This window comes from Lycorma delicatula, chromosome 1 (genome assembly GCF_047948215.1).
Source record: "Lycorma delicatula isolate Av1 chromosome 1, ASM4794821v1, whole genome shotgun sequence".
NCBI lineage: Eukaryota > Metazoa > Arthropoda > Insecta > Hemiptera > Fulgoridae > Lycorma > Lycorma delicatula.
In genome coordinates, this window is record NC_134455.1 from 63,024,313 (window position 1) to 63,047,586 (window position 23,274).

At 33.4% G+C, this 23,274-nt stretch overlaps 1 protein-coding gene across 2 annotated transcripts in view; it reads left to right on the forward strand.

Annotated features, from left to right (window-relative positions):
• LOC142318976 (protein GDAP2 homolog) overlaps positions 1–23,274 on the forward strand; it is a 322,594-nt gene that overhangs the window by 104,239 nt on the left and 195,081 nt on the right. For both annotated transcript variants that reach the window (XM_075355719.1, XM_075355728.1), the window contains exons 6-7: positions 4,229–4,338; positions 12,952–13,206. In XM_075355719.1, coding sequence (XP_075211834.1) covers positions 4,229–4,338; positions 12,952–13,206 — 365 coding nt within the window. The remainder of the gene's footprint in view (positions 1–4,228; positions 4,339–12,951; positions 13,207–23,274) is intronic.

A 23,274-nucleotide genomic window follows, 5' to 3' on the forward strand; every position in this document is an offset into this window, starting at 1 on the left:
TAAATCAAATTTCTTGAATTTATATTTGTTTTTTTATTGGGCTATTTTACACTAATTTTTCACAAAATTAAGTTTCCAAGTTGTGATAATAAATTTTGCGCATTTATTAGTTATTTAACGAAGTTTTTGTATTACAAATGTAAAAACCTTGTTTTTAGACAACAAAGTTTTCTGTTTCACATCAGATATTTTGAAAACTACTGGAGATATGGTCCTGGAACCACTTTTATTCAATTTTTCAGGTCAAAAACCATAAGAAACCATCAAATTTACTTCTTTAATTTTTGTTCTACAATTTCAGAATGGTTTTATTTCACTCTTTGCCCAGGAATCAGGGTGAAATCTTTTGTTAACTGTAACTCTCTGACGAAGTGTTTCTAGACTCATGTTTATTATGAATTCTTTTTTATTATTTTTGCTTGTACAATGAGCTCAGAAAGTTCTGATAACACTACATGAATCATCTTGTATGGACGATTGTAATTATTTTTGACTAATGCTATAGATATTATAAGGAAAGTATAAAAAAACTGAGTAATGAGTCCTAGTATCAGGATGTTAAAAATAGTAGTTATTATATAATTCATTCTGCAATAAATGAATTATTCTTCATGCTTTTGTTTATTTTAATATATTTATCTCAGGTGTTTGTAATTAAAAAATAACAATCATTAAAAATATCATGGTAATCATCTTCCGGACCAGGATGGTGTTATTTTGTGCTTTGAATAGAAACCATAATTGTTGTTACTACCATGAAATCTTGTAAAAACTGTCAAGCAATATAAAACAAGTAGAGGAATGTTAAAAACATGAGGATTCAGTTTATGGCAAACTGCTTAACCTTACAGATGTTACAGATTTTTGACTGGGATGTTTTATAAGCAGAGCTTGTACCAAGTGACAAGGCCTGGGTTGTATGTGTAAAAAGTTGAAAGTATATATAGCTAAAAAAAATTTCTTAACCATACTAGTTTTAAGTTAAGAGATGCATTCATTACATGTAATATACAAAGTTGCATGTAACATATAAAGATGTAATACAAATAAATATGTATTCTAAAGATATTATTACTTTATCTCAAAATAAAGTGGTAAAGATTTGTTCTGGCCTATTTTTAGTGGGTGGGTAACTTAAAACTGAACTGGCTGGCTCGAACTACAGTTATTTGAGCATCACCTCTAACATTGTTATCGTCGCTGCTGCTACTAGTGTCACTGTTGGTTGTCTATATGACTACTCTGATCTATTGTTGTAGTTTAGTTTTGTTGTATTTGTTAATGTTTTTTGTAAAATGCCTTATTCAGTTGAAAAAAGGGTTGCTATAGTGGAAGCTTATCAGTGATATGGATCCTTTTAAGAGACTACTCAAGTCTTTTCAAAAAAATTTCCTTCTCTTTTAAGCAAGTAGTAGCATACATGATTTGGTTAAAGATGTATAACAAAATCAGTTTCAAATGCAAATTAAATAGGCAACTATCTTTTGGGACTCCAGAGGCTATAGTCGATATTCAAAAAATAATTTCTGCCAGTTTGAAAAAAGTGTACATAGGTTATCAAAACAAAGTAGTGTAAAATATTCATCTTGTCATAAGATTTTTCATGATTTAAATTTGAAACTGTAATGTGTAGCAACTGTGTAATAACCAAGAACAGACAAACTGAAGCATTTTAATTATTGTGACTGGCTTCTCCAAAACATTGTCAAAGGACAGATATATTTGATGCTGTATTTCATGTCAAACAAGGTGTTGTGTCATTTATCTGGCCATGTTAATTTAGACAACACCAGATATTGAATGATTAAGAATCCTCACTACACGTTTGCTTGTTCACTCACAATGAGAAAATCAGTGGCTGGATCCAACTAGGTTAAGCAACGATTCAGAGTAAATTTTCAGGCTGCTTTATCAGAAAACTGAAGTGTCAGCAGAGGGAAAGTTTATGAATCAAATCTCCACACTATCTATGAACAGAAAGTGGAAGGTCCAACAAGAAACCAACGGCATTAACAACAATGTTTTGCATCTAGTAAGTCTCAGTGTGATCACTCAAGCATTAAGGTTGTCACAGCATAGTACCATCAATTAAAAAAAATATAATTTTCAATTGATATTTTCAAGTGTGATGGATCCATTTTAAGTTAATTAGTTTCCATTTTTAGTACATAATTTTTCAGGTGTTTAAAGAATGTTAATTAGTGAAGTGAATAAACTATACTTTTTACTTTAAAGTAAATACTGGTCAAGTAAAGTAAACCCTTGAGACTTAGTGAATAACCTTTTACTTATACTTATAAGTAAACATTTGTAGTTGTCCAAGTATTTGCCAGTAGTTTACCCATTTTGCTTTTACTTATCCAGTATTCTCTTTACTTATCAAGTAAACACTTATATGATTGATATCCTGTACATCATCATGTTCAGACATGTTTGTCAATACATCAAACGTTTCTTTTGTTTTAATCTTTTCCCATCACAATGATCCGCGGTTTATTGGTATCCGTGAAAATATGTTGGTATCTGATTGCCTCAAAAATTACGATAATTTAATTGCAGAATTATTTTGCGCATTTCTACCGCGTTTTTTATTAGCAAAATTTTTTTTTTTGCTTTCTGTTATGAAACATAGTTTGCTGATTTTAAAAATAATAGTTTCAAGCAAATCGGTTGAAAATTGGGCAAAATATGATGAAAAACCCGTGTCATAAATCACAGATTAGTAACATATGTTAGTATAAGTGAATGTAGATTCAGAAAACTACGTTTTATAAAAATTCCCACCACTCAAAAGCTATTCATATTGACAAAAAACCATTTTTACTGTAAACTCTTATTCATTACGAATCGTTATGTGTTACATGTTTACCGATATCATTTGTCAGAAAAGATATTTATAGACCTCAAGTAAAGTGACATATTTATGACCATAAATTCCTTCTTTTTTTTTGTGTGCCGTATATCATAATTTATTATGTGTTTCAATACATCGATATGTTGCTAGAAGATAAGCTATACATTTCTGAGAAAAAAATGGTCATATTCTTTCTAGTCTAAATAAAACATTTTACATCGTATAAACAAAATAAGCGACTTAGATGCCATATAAAATGATTTCGTAACAGCATTTTAAAACTGTCTCCCAAAAGGCATACCGTACCATTAAATTTAGCCATGGTTTGGCAAACACTGCTCCGTTTCCAAATGCAACTGTCATAGGTGCTACCCGGCCAAGAAGCATCAACGCTGGTGATTTTTTCGGTGGAATCACATGTTACCTGAACGTTGATCCTGGGATACTTCTTACGGTTTACGTAACAGTCTCCGTAGCGTGCTGGTTTATTTATTTCTAAGTGCGTGCAATCCACAGCACCTATTACGCTCGGCATTTTAAAGCGAGAACTCCATTTTCTCTTGGCTTCATTTAACTCATGAGCATTCTGTGGAAAGTGAATCCACTCAGATGCCTTTTCGTTTATTTTATTCAGAACGTAATCGAAAGTTTTGCATACTGTAGAATGGTGAATCCCGAAGTCTTCACTGACACCGTTTTGAAATCCAGGGTCTGATAAGTACCGCAAAAATACTTCCATCTTCTGTTGCGATGACAGAGCACCTCCTCGCTTTTCATTACTTTCTTCCAAAAAAGCGTTCGTCAAAAATTCAACTGATTCTTTTATAAAACGAATTAGTTCTTCATATCTTCTTGGACTCAATACTCGCCTTTCTTTGTAAGTTTTTGTTTGACGAATGTTGACAAAGGCAGCCATACCAAGTATAAAAAATTAAATGAAAGTTTGATAAGGTTACTAAAAAGCTACCTTGAAATTCTTCCAGTAAATACTTGAATACTCTTCCGAACTTAGGATTTTATTCACTCGTTTTAAGTAAAGTCTGACCGGAATCAGTAATTGCGTGTAGTTACAAGTAAACGCTTGATAAGTAAAGGTTATTCACTTCCCTATTTTACAAGTAAAGAGAATACTTGTCAAGTATTTGGTTTACCGTTGTTTATTCACAGAACTGCAAGTAAACACTTTTATAATTGCAAGTAAAAGTAAATACTGGTTTTTATTCACTTCACTAAATGTAAAATCCAGTCTATCACTAATTTCTTCCCCTCAAATGATTCTAATTTAAGTAAACTATTTATTTGTTGTGACACTTTTTTTTCTTCAAATAATTTTCATCATATAACAGATCTTTTTATACATGTATTTTGTTTCAGAAATGTGCTGCTAAAAGCTAGAGAAAAGAAACTAAGTTCATTAGGTTTATGTGTAATTAATTCTGTTCGTCGAAATTATCCTCCTGATGAAGGAGCTCATATTGCCTTAAGTAAGTTATAATTACAGCTATTATTAAAAGTTATGAAAATCTTTATTCTAATTATTGTTAGCCAGGTTAACATTTGTTGAATGTGTGTTATGAATGAGACTACTCTATGTATAATATTAAGTCGATACGTCATTTGTATGTATTTCAAACCAAAGAAAGCATATATGGAATATTTCTAGATTCAAAAGTAAATTAACAGTGAATTGCAACTGATACACACCATAACACATTTTTTATTAAATTATATTTTACCACAAAGTGAAGAAATATAAAATAATTCATATGGTGGAAAATTATTGAAAGGAGTCATATCAAAATCAGAGAGAGCAAACAGAGGCTGAGTGTTTATTTTAGCTGACATGTCATGCACTTAGTAAATTGCTTTGCATTATCTATGCATGTTGTTTAATTGTGTATTTAAAATTACCTATTCATATTGACCACAACCATTGAAAACAATAGAATATTTTCAGACTAATTTTTATATCTTTGCAAACAAATGAAACTTTTGGTATAGAAAAGTCATTGCAATCTATGATATATTACCCAGCTTTACTTTGTAAGCAACTCAGCCTCAGTCTAAACTTTTTTTAAACCACCAAATAGAATAAAGAGTTCCTGTTTAGGTCCTTACATAGAGTTGCCCCACTAAATTACACTTAATATCAAAGATTTATTAATAGAGGTTCTTACTTCTTTAACACTATCCATTGGGTTTCTAGTCAAAAATCATTGAACATCACCAAGGAGAATGGGATCAAGTGTTAAAGGGGTGGGTGATTTGCCTACAGAGGAGGAAACAGGTTCCTGGAAATAGGAACAATAGCTTCATCTAAAGAATTGCTTCAAACACTTCCAAGGAGTGGGCATCTATCCCTTCCAAATTTCCCAGAAGATCATCATCTTACCCAGAAGTTTGATTAATGATAATCTTACATACTCAAAGATACAACAAACTACTTGCTCCAATTGCTTTTACATCAGATGTTACAGAACCACATGAGAACCGGCTCAGGTTTCCCTAACGAAAATTATCCATTCGTAAAATTATCTGGCATAAGGTAGTATCCAACTAACTGATCTCTGCAACAATTAAGTCAGATTCTCATTACACATTTAATTTGAGTTGTAACTCAATGTGTACTACTTGTATTTAGGAGGGCTGCCTTTATCACTAGATACTCACTTCAGCTAGACATATTGTGCAGCCATTGATTGAACTGGAAACAAAGAGTTCAGCATTGGGTCCTCAGACAATCTTCCTCCACAAGACCACTCCAAGAATGGGCTAACTCTGCAGCAGGCTGTTACAAGGTCTAGTATATACCTTCAAAAGCTAATAAAGAAAGATAAAAAGGATGAAAGATAAGGTGAATGGATATTAAGTAAGAATAGCCTTTCTATAGATTAATTAAAATATAAAAGGATACAACCCCAATCAGAGGATGGGTAGTTCAAGGCTCTCTTATGTTCCTTATCAGATAACAAAAATCCCTTTTTCTTCAAAAGTCATTTGCAGTTGGTACAATATTACTAAAAAATATTCTTCTACATCAGTGAAATTGTATAGCATGCAGATGTATTTAACTGGACTAAAAGTGTTTAATTAGAACCTTACTGAAGGTATGTGATGTAACTGTTCTACTGAAGAGAAAGACCTCATCTGAGCTCAGTATGGAAACATTATACTTTCAGGGGGTCAACTGAGGTGTAAGTTTTAATTATCAATAAATCTTAATTTTTTTTCATGAATCAATAAATTTTTCTCTTTATTGAAATGAAATTGGCTCAAAACTTTCCTGTCTCAGTAGTTGCAAAGCTTTCTGAGCCATTGTTAGAGATTGTATGATACAAAGATAAACCCTCTGTGGATTGCGTTTTCTCTTGTCACTCCTTTACTTTTTCGTTCATTCCTTTTTACATAAAGTGAGTGTCATGGGAGCTGTCAGCTTGTCCTGGTTCCATGTAACATTTTGGCATATTGTGACAGCCAGTAGAGTAGTCATTTCACGGGAGTATAGTGGGATGGCAACTCTGCAAGTCTGTGGATTGTCTAAAGATTTTTTCCTGCTTTGCATTCAGTAGAAAAAGCAAACCTAACTTAAATGACTAAATTACAGACTTAAATGCCTACTGGGTAAAGTCTGGTTTCCTATGCGTTTTCAGTCTAAAAGGAATTTATTGTTTGTCTCAAACAAATAAAATACAGTAATACTATTGATAGAAAAAAATACAGTATATAAAATTGTGTAGAAACTGTTGATCATTTGATAAGCCCAAGGGTGCCATCCTGACTAAGCTTTTGTTCAGAAACCTGGTGTTAATATATTTCTGGGTCTTGTTTACCCAAGTGAATTCACTGTCCATCCATTCTTCGAGTACTACTTCCAAGTTGTTAATTCTCCACCACAGCTTAGAAATGGAGAAAATGTTGGTGATGGGGTTGAAAGTTTATCCATGTGTAGCATTTAAAACAATCTAATAATTGTATAAAATATTATAGAATACAAAAAGTAAAGTTCAAAGGAAAATAAAAACTAAACCATTTCAATCTTAAAAGCTTTAAATTCACAGAAGATGCGTAATGAAAGTGAAAATATCATGCTTGACCTGATCTACTCTGTATAACCTAATGCAGGGGTTCACAAACCTTTTACCTTGTTTCCCCCTTTATGGTGTATTTTGAAGCCAAGCTCTCCTTGCATAAATTTTAGATTTAGATAGATATTTTCCATACAGCTATTGTACAAGTAAAATAAAAATATAGTCATAAACAAGGGGGTAAGCCCCAATTGTGCAACTCTTAAGTTCTCTTGTAATATCTAATTTTCCACGATATTTGCTCTTCATGGCATCAAGAGCAGAAAATCCAGTTTCATAAGAATATGTAGTAGTGAACTGAATGAGTATTTTTAAGGCATTTTCACTCAAAGAAGGATATTCAGCTTTGAGCCCTATCCAGAAGAAAGAGAGTGAGCATTCCTTAAATTTTGTTTTCAAGACAGTCACGTTGGAGGTCAATGAGCTGTTCTTGGCCTGTCATGTTTAGTGAGCACTTTTCCTCTTAGATTTTAAATGGATTTCATATCCATGCCAGGCTGTCCAAAGCTCTAAATCAAGATTTGAGCATGTTTATGAGTTACAAAACACATTTTCTCAGTTGAAGGAATTGAATTGAGATCTGATTCTTCAGCCGTGATTTTTAGATTTGGAAGTAGCTCCAATTTGTCATTTTTTTTAATTAAGTTTTTTTTTTACAAAGCTTTGGACTTTTTCAGTCGATTCCAAAATGTTTGCATCATTCTTCTGTAGAGACTTATTCAAAATATTAAGTTTCTCAAACATGTCTGCCAAATAAGCTAGTTTTAAAGTAAAACTTTGTTCACAAAATAATTCTTCATTGAGGATGTTTCTCCTCTAAAAACCTAAAAGACTCGTGCCTCAATTCAGTGATTCTGCTTAAAACCATTCCTGTCAACAGCTGGTGAGCCTTAGTGTGAAAAAGTAAGGTTGTATGCTCTGATCCTATATCTTAACAAAGAATCTTAAAAATCAAGACTTCAGAGGCTGTGTTTTGTACAGTTCACTGACTTTACATGGAATATGTGATTTAGTTCTGAGCTCATATCTTTGGATGCTAAAGTCTCTATGTATAATACAGTTTGTCTCTATAATTCCTACACATTTTCTTCCACAAGATTTGTATTCTAAACATCCTTTCCTTACTGAAATCTGTCATACAGTCGCTAAGTTGAATAACCCCAACACATAAGTGAGTTTCTGATGGATCAATAGCCATGTGGGAATTCCAGGTAATGAACATGTACATTTTACTGTGCTTGTAGGCAACTGTCCTTCTTCGCTCATATTACTACATCTGACTTTATTAACTGTGTAAAACACACTATTCATGCTAAGTGGCAAGGTGATTGAACTGCTACGGTTGATAACAAGCTTCGACGTATCAAAGAACACTCCATTGACAGAAAAGTTCGCAAGAGGAAATGGTCCTCTGTTGATTGCGGTTAGAATATACAAGAGCTACTCATAAGTTTTTGATATAGGGAGAGAACGCTCCATTATGCGTATGATGTGAAAACCGCTTGACTGTACACCGCATTCTTATGGATTGCATCTGTTATGCGGCCGTATGTCTTAAATATAAATTGCTGAGAAGCATTTTACAAATCCTGGGCAATGATAAGAAAACTTTAGACTAGTTGTTGTTTCTTAGGGCATCCATTTATACTCAAATATTTGAATTATTCTAATGTTTATCAGTTATGCTAATTGCTGTACAGCAGTTGGAAATTTTATTATTCTAATTATGAAATAAAATGTGATATCTGTTTGTATATTACTACAAATATGTTGGGTCCAGGTGATAACACTGAAGCATTTCTCTCTCCTCAAAAAAAAAAAAAAAAATTGTCCCACAACATATCATTTTCTTCAGGAAACTATCAGTTATTTCAAAAGTGCTTTCCCCAGTTAAATTGGCCCTAAAAGCACTCTCAAAACCTCTTCACCATCAAAAAACCTTATTTAAGTGATCATATGTGCATCTGTATGGAGAACATATTATATTTTGCCCCAACTCAAAGAGCAAAATAATTATTTTTTACCTTCTCCACTAACTGCTTGTGTAAATCTTCTCAAATTATCTTGTACTCATCTTGAGACAGTCATTAGATATTGGTACGGATTTCAACTGTTGAGCCATGGATTCCCCAAACATTGTTGAAAACCATATCAACAACAGCTGCGGGCAATATCATCAGCTCTTCACCAATAATGTGAGGCTTTTTATTTTGAGCGATTCTCTGGGAAACCTGACAAGATGCCAGTAGACCTTTAGAAGTTAACTCTTGAAATGGTGGTAAATGCCTTTTTTGTAGATTTGACACTGTTTAGTTTTCACTCAAAATACTTTACTTTTTTTCACAAGATCTGCATGCGTGTTTTATATCAAGGTGTTGTTTCAATTTATTGGGTTTCATTCTGTCAGAGGCTATAACGACTAGGCATATGATACACTAAGGCCATTCCTCTCCATTAATAATTTTTTTCTTTGTGAAACCTAGTAATAAGTAGCTGTTGGTCATACTTGCACACTTTTGCAGCAGTTACACCACTTGAAGAAGTAGGTGGTGATTCACCGATGGTGTCTTTAGGTTCACATCTTTTACCGCTATTATTACAATGTTTATGAAATGTGAAAGTCTCACTTTAATTACTTGTATGCTTTAATTAAAACCTTTTCATTTTAGCAAACAAAACACGATATTTGCACAGAAAACTAAAGGAAAATCAAAATCACTGTTAATTCACTCTCAACTGAAATAATGTACACATAACCTCAACAACAAACAATAGACAAGAACAGCAACTTGCTTTGATTGTCAGATGCTTGTTTCGAACAATCATCACTATGCCGTCCAAGCAGCACTAGTCGGAGCAACATGAGAAATTGTCTGTGATTTAAACATCAAATCAAAACTGTGTATGTCTGTTAATTTATGACCGAAACGATCTGTTTCTAAAGACATTGTTAGCAGATAATTGATATTTAAGTAAGAAATAAGCAAACTTTTCCGAAAGGTTTTCAACACTAGTATAATAATGAATATTTCACTTTATATTATTTTCTGCTTAACAAATTTTTTTATTCGTTTGTTACTGTGCTTTGTGCCCTCCGTGAAATCTTCCTTGCGTCCCCCACTTTGATAATTGCTGACTGTTCTGAGAGGATCTGATGGTCTGGATTGGGTAGTGATTGCGAATAAGAAAAAAAAGCACATAAAACAGCATATCAGCATTATTTGAACTTTGTTTAATTTATAATTATACTAGAAACACAAGAAGAGAAGACAACTGAGAATAATTATTACATTCACAAAATAAAAACAAACAGTAATTCAGACATATAATTTTAACTCACAGTACGAAAACACATAGCACGACAAGCCTTACCGTGGTCAACATTTCACTTAAAAAAAATAATAATTCTAGCTTATCCGATAATACAAAAATAGCCGTGAGCAGAAAGTAAAACATTAAATAAAGTCCTTTAGAAAACTAAATTCTTGTAAAGAGTTTGACGCGACGATATATTGTTAACAAAAAAAACAATGTTCATAGCACCGAGACTAACACACCCAACGCATACAGAGAGCAGACTCGCCAGCTGGTAACGGCATTCGCACACAGGTCAGAATTGTAATAATAAACAACCTTGGGTTATGTTGTTTATAACACCATTCATTGATTTGTTGACAAACCCTAGTCTGTTTAATGCGAAATCGGCAAAACTGTGGTTTCTCGAACAATGTTGTGTCTGCGACCTTGACAAAAAACTGAACATTCTCCCCTGGCAGTCAGCAATGGAGTTGTTGACGATTTTCTGTCGGCACATAGAATTCTTATTAGTGTTATCAGGGTTGGGGGCAGAAGAGCAAGCTTTGAGATAGGTCTTGTAAGAGTAGAGATAGCGGTTTTAAGTGTAACCACTCGAGTGAGCCCATCCTTCCCAGGGTGAAAAGCAAGAACACGAGCAAGGGGCAATTTTGAAGGGGAAACTGCTCATCTGTGAGCAGGACCAAGGAGCCAACTGAGATATATCGTGAGTGGGGTGGTGCCACTTGGAGATGGACTGGTGCTGCTGAAGATAACTAGATGACCAGGCCTTCCAAAACGACTGTAGAGGTTGTTGAATGAGCTGCCATCGTGTAAGTCTAGAGATTGAAAGCTGGTGCAGAGAAGGTCCTGATACCGTAATGGGAGGTTCCCCATTGAGAAAGTGACCTGGTGTGAGCGTTGAGCAATCGTTCGGGGTCCTCTGAGAGTGGTTCGAGCGGCCGAGAGTTGAGTATGGCCTCAATTTGTGTTAAAAGCGTGCCCGAGCTCCTCGTACGTGAGCACAACATCCTGGACTGTGCGAGCAAGATGAAACTTCACTGATTTCACGGCTGCTTCCCACTGTTCTCCAAAATGGGGAGCACCAGGAGGATTGAATGACCACTGAGTGCCATCGTTGAGTAACACAGACGATAGAGCTGCATATTCCAGTTTCCCGCGAGAAAATAGCCGTTTTAGTTGTTGATCCGCTCCAATGAAGTTGATTCCACAATCAGAATATAAAGACTGACAGCGGCCTCGATGCGAGATGAACCGCTGGAATGCTGCGATGAATCCATCAGCGGAGTAGTCTGATACTAGTTCCAGGTGAACCGCTGATGTGACCATGCACACAAAAATGACCATCTAGCTCTTGAAGGACTTATGTCCGCGACCTTTCCAAGCCTTAATAGAAACTGGACCTGCATAGTCAATTCCCATGGAGAGAAAGGCACGAGCGGGATTCACCCTGCATATAGGAAGTTGACCCATCAGTTGTTGAGCTCTCTGACCCCTGAAACGAGCACAGACCACACAGTTAAAGATGAAAGAGTGAACCGGCACGCGGCCACCAAGAATCCAAAAGCGACGACGAAGTTGAGCTAAAGTGAGCTGCGTTCCTCCATGGAGAGTCTGAAGATGAGTAGCCTGGATAAGCAGATGAGAGAGTCGAGAGTGACGAGGCAATATGATGGCATGCTTGGCGTCTTCCCCGATGAGAGCATGCTGGATACGGCCACCAACTCTGAGTATCCCGATCAACAAACGCAGTGAGGCGGGTGAGCGGGTTTCCAAAAAATGTTCTGAGAGGATCAGATGGTCTGGATTGGGTAGTGATTACAAATAAGAAAAAAACACATAAAACAGCACATCAGCATTATTTGAAGTTTGTTTAATTTATAATTATACTAGAAACACAAGAAGAGAAGACAACTGAGAATAATTATTACATTCATAAAATAAAAAACAAACAGGAATTCAGACATATAATTTTAACTCACAGTACGAAAACACATAGCACGAACAAGCCTTGCCATGATCAACGTTTCACTTAAAAAATAATAATTCTAGCTTATCCGATAATATAAAAATAGCCGTGAGCAGAAAGTAAAACATTAAATAAAGTCTTTAGAAATCTAAATTCTTGTAAAGAGTTTGACGTGACGATATATTAACAAAAAAAACAATGTTCACAGCACCGAGACTAACACACCCAACACACACAGAGAGCAGACTCGCCAGCTGGTAACGGCATTCGCACACAGGTCAGAATTGTAATAATAAACAACCTTGGGTTATGTTGTTTATAACACCATTCACTGATTTTTTGACAAACCCTAGTCCGTTTAATGTGTAATCGGCAAATCTGTGGTTTCTCGAATAACGTTAGAGGTGTCTGCGACCTTGACAAAAAACTGAACACTGACCTAATCTGTAGGAAGCTAATGTATTCCAAGTTTCACTGCTAATAATATCTGTATGGAACTAGGTTTTTGTAATTATGATTCTGCTTAATTTAAAGTAATTCTAATCGATTTAAGAGAGTACAGAGTTAAAAAACTCTATTACAGAAACCGAGTGTGTCTGATGCATTATTTATATTTAAATGAGGAAACAACTAAAATGAATAGAAGTTTGTTTCAAAACAGTCAGACAAGTGACAAAGTGAACATGGTTCTATTTTTATTATAATAATTAAATGTTTTAATTTTGCAGGGACAATACGTCGCTTCCTTGAACAGCAGGAAAACAGTGGTAGGAAGGGTCTAGAAACAATAGTGCTAGTTGTTGATAGTTGTGACAGTGGAATTTATGAGGTGCTTGTGCCACTTTACTTCCCAAGATCAGTCGGTGAGGAACGGATTGCTCTTCTACAACTGCCAAGCTCTGGTGTAGGAGGTCCAGATGGGGAACCTCTATTTCCTGATCGACAGATTCGAATAATAGACAATCCACAACACCATCATCATGGTAAAGTTTGTTCAGTTATTTATAAAATTTTAATAAATCAAATTTTCTTTTTTTATCACATCTCTTAGTAATGTAATGTCTGGCATGTTTATTCAAGTTAGAATTTTTGGCTTAAGTATTGAATGTTGGGTTTTATACTTGAGTCACATAATAAATTAAAATAGGTACACTAACATAAAATGCACATGAATAAAAGTTTATACACTGTGTGCCTTATAATGCATAAAATAAATGAGACTGACATTTTGGTCATTTTCATGTCAAATACATATGTACAACATAAGATGGCTGGATTGTTGGCTGTAACAGTTTTAATGCCTTACAGGCTTAAATAAATATACCAATGTAACTGTTAACAGTTTTGTACATTTTTTATTAAGAAGATTTGTTTTTTATGAAAATAATATGAAATACATTTATTAAAAAACAATAAAATTAATCTAATACCAAATCACCAAAAAAAAATTACTAACCATTCTACAATATATATTTCTTTTATCAACAAATAATCTACAAAGTTTTTAATCTGTTACATTACAATAGTGGATTATTTTCTTATTATCAAAATGATGATGTAATAAAACATCTGACTTCCAAAGAAAGAAAAATTATTAATATTAATCTTATTGTTAGAGTGTATGTATAAAATTGATAACTATAAATATGCAAAGGAAAAAAATAATCAGAAACAAAAGGAAAAAGTTTTCCAATGCTGCAGATCATTATCACATATAATAACAAAACATTGTTAATATTTGGTTAGTAATATTGAAATAAAGTATTAGAAATAAATAATAAATCTAAAATTGAAGCAGTATGTATAAACATAAAATATAAATTAACTATCACAGTAAATTTTGATTGGGTTGAGTGATATACTTGACTAATGATAAATAGGAATCAATATCCTGTATATAGTTACATCTGAGAGTGAGAAAAGAATCCTGTTAATTGTATATTTCTGAAGAGCTGATGATGGCTGCTGTCATCTGAAAACACTCAAGATAAGGGTATGTAATTATAACTTTGCAGGTATCTTAAATCTTACTAATGACAATGGTAACATTTAAAATAGGCTAGTACTTTTGTGGATCACAGAAAACAGATAATTCGCTTCATTTTATACACTGCTCCATGAAGAAACTGAGAAACCTACAGGGTATGTTCTTTCAGGAACTATTATATAACTGTTCTATTATGAACAGTTGTTCATAGAATACCCGATTTTAAGTTTTTTTTAAACATTTCATTGGCTCTATTCACCTCAGTTTTCTCAGGATTAACTGCTCTACAAGTCTTGTTACTAAATCTTCTGCATGTATTAGTTATTTCACAAAGCTATTGTACTACAAACCTAAAAAAATTTGTTTCTCGACGCTAAATTTTGTGTTACAGTTACAGTTTCCTGGGACCTGTTTTATCCTATTTCCCAGATCAAATTACATAAGGAACCATCAACTTTAATCCTAAATTTAGATATGAAAAATTATAGTAGCGTTTCTTTTTATTAGAAGAGCTGAAATCCGGGTGAAATCTTTCGCTAACGGTAACTCAAAAACAAAGCGTTTCCAGACCTATGTTTATATGAATTTTTCTATTATTTTCATTAGTAGAACAATTTCTTAAAAGTTTCTCCATGGGATGTGTGTGCGCGCGCGCGTGCGTTTAATATTATATGAAATATAAAAATTATTTTTTTTTTTTATTATTCGGTACTTTTTTATATTGAAGTAGGAGTTTGTTACTTTCAACTGTGGATGGTAGAATTTTTTTATTAATAAAAGTGTACTTATTTAAAGATACTTTTGATCTTTACCTTAATGATGTAAACTGGTAATCTATTAACTTAATTTTTCTATTATGCCATCTTATTTAGATAATTTTTTACTGCAACATAAATATAGGATTGAATGTACCTGAAAGATCTTAATTAGGTAACAAATATTTTAGACATTAAAAAAATTAACAAACTTATAATGAAGTTGTAATGATAAAATCATCAATTAAGTAATACTTAAAATTGTTTATGAAGGGATTGCCCCTAAGTACTGCAACATATATAATGGAGCTAACTTTGTATAATTGCATCTGCTAAAATGAAGTTTATTTGGTTTTTTATGATTAATTCACCATAAGCTCAAAGCTTGTGCATGGGAATATGAAAAAGTTTTTCAGCGCTTAAAATGTGCCTGATCAGATTTCAAATCCAGGACCTGTGGATGAAAGTCCAAGACATTCAAATTATCTTCTTCAAGTGATTACAGTTATTGGAAATAAGATTGTAGAATATGAGTTCATTTATCTACTTCTTAGGCCCATGTATAAAATAATTTTTCTAGTTAAAGAATAGCATAACTCTCTTTATTGACTTTTACTGTGAAAATTTAAAGTTAAGTTTTAAAAATAGACTACATTTTACCTTTTTTTATGCAGAATATTAATGTCTTTAGTTCATCAAAACATTAAATAAAAAAATCTAATTGCGCTTCATTTCTATGCTGAAAAATTAACTCTGTTTGTCTTGCTATGTTCTTAAATATAATTTTTTTTTAGAATTATTATTATTATCAATATTTTTAGTTGTCATTATTTATTCATGAAGCATTGAAATGCAGGTTTGAAGTATAATATAGCAGAGAAACAACATGAGAGCAACACAATACTATTACATTAAGAGTTGTATATAAGTTAGACTTGTGTAATATTGAAAGGTTATAATGCACTTTTTAAAAGTTTTTATGCATTTTAAGTTGTTTTTTTTTTTTTAACTGCCACACTGTCGTTTGAAAAATTAAGTGAACTTGAACATGTGCTAATCATCTCACAACATCAGAGTTATTGTATGTTAATAATTTTATTATTGATTGTAACTAAAAATAAAAAAAAAATGTAGCACATTTAAAAACTTTGATTTTTTAGATCCAAGATTGATTACAGCCATTTCAATTTTCCCCATTACTGTTTATTTTCAATTGAGTTTAATTAGTTCATAATTGTATTTCACCCATCATTTATTTATCCAAAACTTGTCAGAATATTAAAACAAAAGTAAAATGTTAATCTAATATTTAAATATATTTAAGTAATAAAGAAAATTAAAACTTAGCAGACACCACACATTAATTAGTAGTTACTGTCTGGGTACAAGTTTGTACAAAGTAAGATTATTATTAAATATTATTATAAAAGGACTCATTAATTAAAGTAATAATTAATTAAATTAAAATAGGTAAGTAAATAAAGGAAATAATTTTTAAAGGAAGCAAAGTAGTTTTATTTCTTATAAGCAGTATGTATATAAATATATTACAACTTTGGGTTATTGCAAGGGGTGATTGATAAAGTTCATGCAAAAATACTCAGTTTTTAGAAAAATCATTTTATTTAACAATCTTTGAAGTCTACACACCTATTCCATCAAAGCTAAGTTTTTTGATCCCATCCTTATAGTATGACAGTCTTCAAAATCCGCAGATATATTAACAATAACATCATCATTTTGTATTAATCTCTTGCCAGCAAGCCACTTTTTCGTATTTGGAAACAGATAATAGTTTGAAAGTGTTAAAGTACTAAGTCTGGTAAGACCCTTTTTTTTCATCAAATGTCTTTTTTTTACTCATATATATGATCCAACAAAGATGCATAATATTGCACAGTTACCATTTTACTCTTCTCAGAAAGTCCATTAGGATTCTGGCATAAGTATTTCAAAAGACAGTAGCCATCACCTTTACTCCTGATGAGCAGTGTTCACCTACTTTAAAGCTTATTCCCTGACCTCAACTCACTGTTTTAACTGTTGAAAAATAGTTTAAAAATTCCTCTCAATTGAAACAGCTGCAAACTATACTTAACATTCATACTTTACATCATTTGTGAGCAAACATGGCACCCAAATCCCACTGGACATTCAAATTCACTGGATTTTTATAATTGGTTTATGCTTCATACTATTCATTTGATGTTTGTATACTTGGATTATTACCGCCCTGTTTAGTTGCATATCAATCGTTACTAAGATTAAGGTTCATTTAGATGGATGTATCCACAAACTCTCAGTCCAAAATCTTTGCTTAAAATAATTCCTACTCCTCCTAGTCTATCCCTAGTGCAATTCCTTTGAGTCGCTTCCATTAGACTCCTCTGTTACCCCATCTCTTCTCGCTTAATCCCAGTGCATATGTTCCATTCTCTTAATTTGATATTCTCAAGTTTACCATACCAAAGCAAAGTCTGAACATTCCATGATTCAATACATCTTATAAATATCTTTACATTTTTTCATTTTTGGGTTTGCAGCACAATCTTGCAGGCCCCCACTGGAGATCCGAATTCAGGACCATTTACCTCTAGAATTGATTTTAAGAGTGCACTCCATATTTGAGCTACTGATGATATTTGGATCTTTAATGTGATGGTTTCCTGTTGCTTTCCATTTTCTGTGCTGTTGATCACATTATTTGGTTCATCCACCTTCAGGGAAGATTTCTCAACTTAGGGCAAGAGAGTGCCCTAAGCTTCTACCCACTCACCCACTCTTCTAAGAGGTCGCTGGCACTTTGATAGTGGAGTCAGTTCGTTGTCACAGCCTTGGCTTCAATACAAAGTGCTCTATGTAGCAGTTTGCTACAATTCTTGAAGTAGAGGATGACATTTGTGTAGGAGAGGCTGTTGGAGACACATCCTACAGCTTACACCCCAGTGTTAGTCGTAGAGGAATGAAATTACAATATGATACCACCTTTATGTGGTTGATGCTGCCCCCACATTTTTGTTCACTCATTACATTTCACTGTGCATTACATTTCGGTTGCCTTTTCTATAAAAAAAACTGTAATTTATGATTCTGGAATGCATTTGAGCTAAGAGAAAACTGTGATTCTTTATTTACTTTTGACATGAAATGTCTTTAAAATCACACCGAAACATAAGGTACCAGTACAGAAATTTGTAGCGTAACAAAAAGGTCTATATCGCCCTGCCTTAATAATTCCCAACTGTATTCTCAGAGAGTAAATGCAGTGTCATTTTATAACTTACATGGTCAGTTCACCAATACGACTTTGAGTTTGCATCACCGGCAAGCAGGTTGGTGGAAAGGGGTCACAGCGCAGATCGGCCAAAACTGGCGCTCTCTTTCATTTCCATTCAGTATAGCTCACGGCTTAGATGCGATAGTGTGGTGATTCATATTTGTGTTTAGAGTTTGTCAAGATAGATCGATTTAAGTAATAAGAAGTGTGTTTTGAACAATATTTATGTGTAAAAAATTACAGTAAACATCTAAAGAAGTAAAAAAATTCAATATATCAGCCTCAGCCAGAAATATAAATAACGCATATCATTGGAAAGGGGAGGTTATGGGCCACGTACAGGTACCCCAGTGTCTGGTGCTGAGTGAGCAAGACTGTTTTGGGATCGTAGCAAAGCTGGCAGTGAACAATGCCGATGGCACAAGCACCTCTACTGCTGCTTATTATGCCTTATGTCTCTTACTTCTCATTTCACAGACCAATGTTAAACAAAATTGTCATCAATGTTAGTTGAAATAAATATCATATACCATTTAGTGTCTGCTTTATGTTAAAATTAAATTTAGTATGCAGTCAATGTCTTGCTTTTATTTCAGTCCAATACACTAAAAGTGACTCGCTGACATAAAGACTGACCAATTTATCAGTATAGTTGGCCAAATGAAGGAACTAAAATTTTCCATTGGAGATTTTCAGTTTTGTTCAAAAAATAATATGTTGGTGGCTCCCTCATTAAACTCTACAGATAAGTTGGTCGGTCTGTAGCTTGGAGAAACTTCATTCAAGGTCTGTAATGTTTCACGTTAAACCAACGACCATGCACCCGATCCAGCCCCACCCAATTTTTTTTTTAAACCTGGAGCTCTTGTTTCTTTTGTATGAGCTATGCTTTTGTTTGCAAACTCTAAAATTTAGATTTGACTCATCACAATTGTAATTTTGATATACAGAGTATCCTTCTACATTAACCATTTTTATTTTATCCTTTGTGCTCTCCTGTCCATTATTGCAGGCCATGGTGTTCTGTCCATGCACTCTGATTTTGTATTGAGTTAGTTGTCCATCCACTATCGTGTCCTACTTAGCAGTCCGCAGTTATCACTACAACTCCTGTTTAATTTAACCTAGTTCAGCCATATAACTCTGATTTATTTTTGCAACATTATTTTATAACAAAACTGGTGTTAAATGTCTAACTTTAAGTTCACTTCATTTATTTGTATTATAATTTCATTAATTTTCATAAAAATAACTATTTAATTTGATATTTTTATTTTAAGATGATTAAGAGAGCGTTTGCAGAAAACAACTGTGGCCTGCAATGCAGGACAGGAGAGCTATAAACACAAGTTATGTTAAATAGAATCAGACTTGTTGGAGGGACCGACCGGGTTGGTCTAGTGGTGAACGCGTCTTCCCAAATCAGCAGATTTGGAAGTCGAGAGTTCCAGAATTCAAGTCCTAGTAAAGCCAGCTATTTTTACACGGACTTGAATACTACATCGTGGATACCGGTGTTCTATGGTGGTTGGGTTTCAATTAACCACACATCTCAGATATGGTCGAACTGAGAATGTACAAGACTACACTTCATTCACACTCAAACATATCATCCTCATTCATCCTCTGAAGTATTATCTAAACGGTAGTTACCGGAGGCTAAACAGGAAAAAGAAAGAAAGACTTGTTAGAGGAATGATTGTGGGCTGCATTGCAGGCTACAAGAGTGATTGGACAATTTAGCAAAATACATACAGAGCGTTAAGGTGGTAGAATGATGCGTAGAACCTCAGATGTGTAGTGACGAGTTTTGAGATTCTGCTTGAATGCGTAGGACCTCAGATGTGTAGTGACGAGTTTTGAGATTCTGCTTCAATGCGTAGAACCTCAGATGTGTAGTGACGAGTTTTGAGATTCTGCTTGAATGAGAATGTTACCACAAAGTTTGCAGGAGAGTATGGCCATAGGCGACTGCACTGGTGAGATGTTGGATCTACTCTGCCGAAAAGATGGCGAAAGAAAAACGGGTTAACCAGATCCAGGTAGTGGACAGGAGAGAGTGTGTGTAAAAGACAAGAGATGTGTGCATGTATTAGTAAGGGGACGAAAGAATAACGGGTGTATGAAAAGGGTAGTCAGAAATAACTCGATAGAAGAATGGACGCGGTCACTAAGGATGACGGAGGGAGGGTCGAACACAAGAACAAATAATTAAAACAGGTAGTTTTGACAGACACAAAAATTCGAAACAAAGTGAAATTTAACATTCCAGTAATAAGACAACGGGACCCACCCTAGCTTGGAATTCGTAGAAAATAACGGAAAACTTTACGCTAGAATGGCGTAAACAATTATAAAAAATGCCGAATAGCACAAGCGAAATGAGCCTTCAGTAAGAAATATAATTTTTTTACATCAAAAATTAATTTAAATGTCAGGAAAAGATTTTTGAAAGTATATGTTTGGAGTGTCGCTTTATATGGAAGTGAAACTTGGACAATCGGAGTATCTGAGAAGAAAAGATTAGAAGCTTTTGAAATGTGGTGCTTTAGGAGAATGTTAATAATCAGATGGGTGGATAAAGTGATAAATGAAGAGGTATTGCGGCAAATAGATGAAGAAAGAAGCATTTGGAAAAATATAGTTAAAAGAAGAGACAGACTTATAGGCCACATACTAAGGCATCCTGGAATAGTCGCTTTAATATTGGAAGGACAGGTAGAAGGGAAAAATTGTGTAGGCAGGCCATGTTTGGAATATGTAAAACAAATTGTTAGGGATGTAGGATGTAGAGGGTATACACTAGATAGGGAATCTTGGATAGCTGCATCAATCCAGTCAAATGACTGAAGACAAAAAAAAAATTATAATTTGTATTATTGTAAGAGATAATTTGTTATCAGTGTGCATTTGTAATTTTTAATAAACTCAGCTTGCATTATTGGGAACTTGGATTACCAAAGTTTGAAGAATTGTGATTATAATGTGTTCATTTTGATAATTGCTTTAACCTTAAAGTTTATTTATAATTATGTTTATATAACAAAATAATCTGTAGTTTTTGTTTGTTATCACGTTGGTTTTTTTTTTATTACAAATTCTATCACTTATATTGCTTAATAAAAAATCAAAATCTCATTATAAATTGTGTAATTCATGGTAAACCTACTGTGTAATATATATATATATATATATATTCTAATGTTTACTGACCGATAAATATTATATATAAATCATAAAATATTTCTGCACTTCCTAATACATTTATACAATCAACAATTTTATACTTTGCATAAATATCTTCAATGAAGGTGGTGTATTGAGATATTTATGTTATTTTTAAAGCACGCATCAGAATACATTTTACTATTTCACACTTTTGAACAAAGTAAATAAGAGATTGATCATGTACAGTGTATTTTTTAGCAGCCACTAAATTAAACATCAGAAAAGTTTACAGGACATGAAATCCTGAATGAAGTTTGTCTTCATTATTATATATTTATTATTTATGTATAAGTCTGTTTTTAAGGTAATCTGTTAATGAGCTGTGTAGATGTAATGATTTTATGTTGATTGGGTGTTAATATTACTTCCTGTATTCCTCCCAGCCTTTTTTTTCTTTATGTAATGGGTGTTGAGAGGAAACTGATACAAAAACTTGAGTTTATAAAAGATTATAAGTATTTAATAGTGTACTGAAAGTCATGTTATTATAAAATAAGACAAAAATGTAAATTTTAAATATGGAGAAAAACAAAATATATTTTAATGCTCAGCCTCAGAGACTTAAGTGGTGTGTGATGGGAAGAATGGAAAGGAGATGCTAAGTCAAGTCAGCAGTGGTGGTTTGTTGAAGAAACTTCTCTTTCACCACGGCCTTTCCATTACTCTTCTACAAGTATTTTAAAATGAGATTAAAAAAAAGAAGAAAAATCATTATCCATACATCAGTCACTCATAAAAAATGAATTCAGTACATCTTTAACTTTAATTTTCTGTCTTCCAGAGAAAACATAAGTGTAGTTTGCCATCTAAGCATTATTCCAGTTCAATATTGCTTTGGCTATGTCGTTTGTTATAATTTCTTATGTTTCCCACTAATTGCTTAACTAGCTGTTTCCTAAAAACTTGTTGCCTGACTTTTGCATTTTGCAGATTGTTCATCGTAAACAAAATATAGGAATTTACTATAGCAGCTTCCAATAACCAGAAAAACACTTTTCTCCACCATTTTATAAATTTTCGGATAAAGGCGTTGGAAGATATGTACTGATGTGACAGATCAATACCCCCCATTGCTTGTATTTGCAAACTGAAGTAGGTTTCTTTATACTTTCTACGATTCCCCCCCTTCTTGACTCGTCTAACTGTTTGCGTTGAAGCATCGTACAATGAGGTAAACATTGTAATTTCATTGCTATCTTTCCAAAGCACTAGACAAAATTTATCATCCTTTCAAAATGCCTTGGTCTCTTCCTTTTTTAGTTTAATTGTTGTTGGAACTTGTTTCTTTGGGTTTTTTTTACTTTTTTGGTTATTTCTTACAGGCCTAACTTGGATGGGTATGCCTTTTCGATTCTGCATAATTGTACCCGTTAGGTGTACTTTCAGGTCATATAAAGCAGACGCTAATTCAGTGCTAGTACAAAAACGGTCTGTAAAGACATGAAAGCCTTCTACACTACCGTAATCGTCTTCAAATTTTTTTTTCTAAGTGTAAAACGATTCTGCTCGTTACAAATAAATCTGGTCTTGTCAGGTTTTCTGTTGTATGCTTACCTAAATAATGCTCTAGCCCACAAATATAACCGATTTTTGATTCTGAAATTATAATGATTTTTATACCCTACTTTATGGGTTTCTCTTTGTTATAAACCTTAAAATAAACTTTGCCTTTAAAGGATACGGTACTTTCATCTACGCTCACCTTGTGCTGTGGAACATATTTTCTATATTGTTTTTCCAAATATTGTACCTCTACATACTTTTCCAGAGCGTGTTAGGGTTCCTCCTACAGGACCACTAGTAT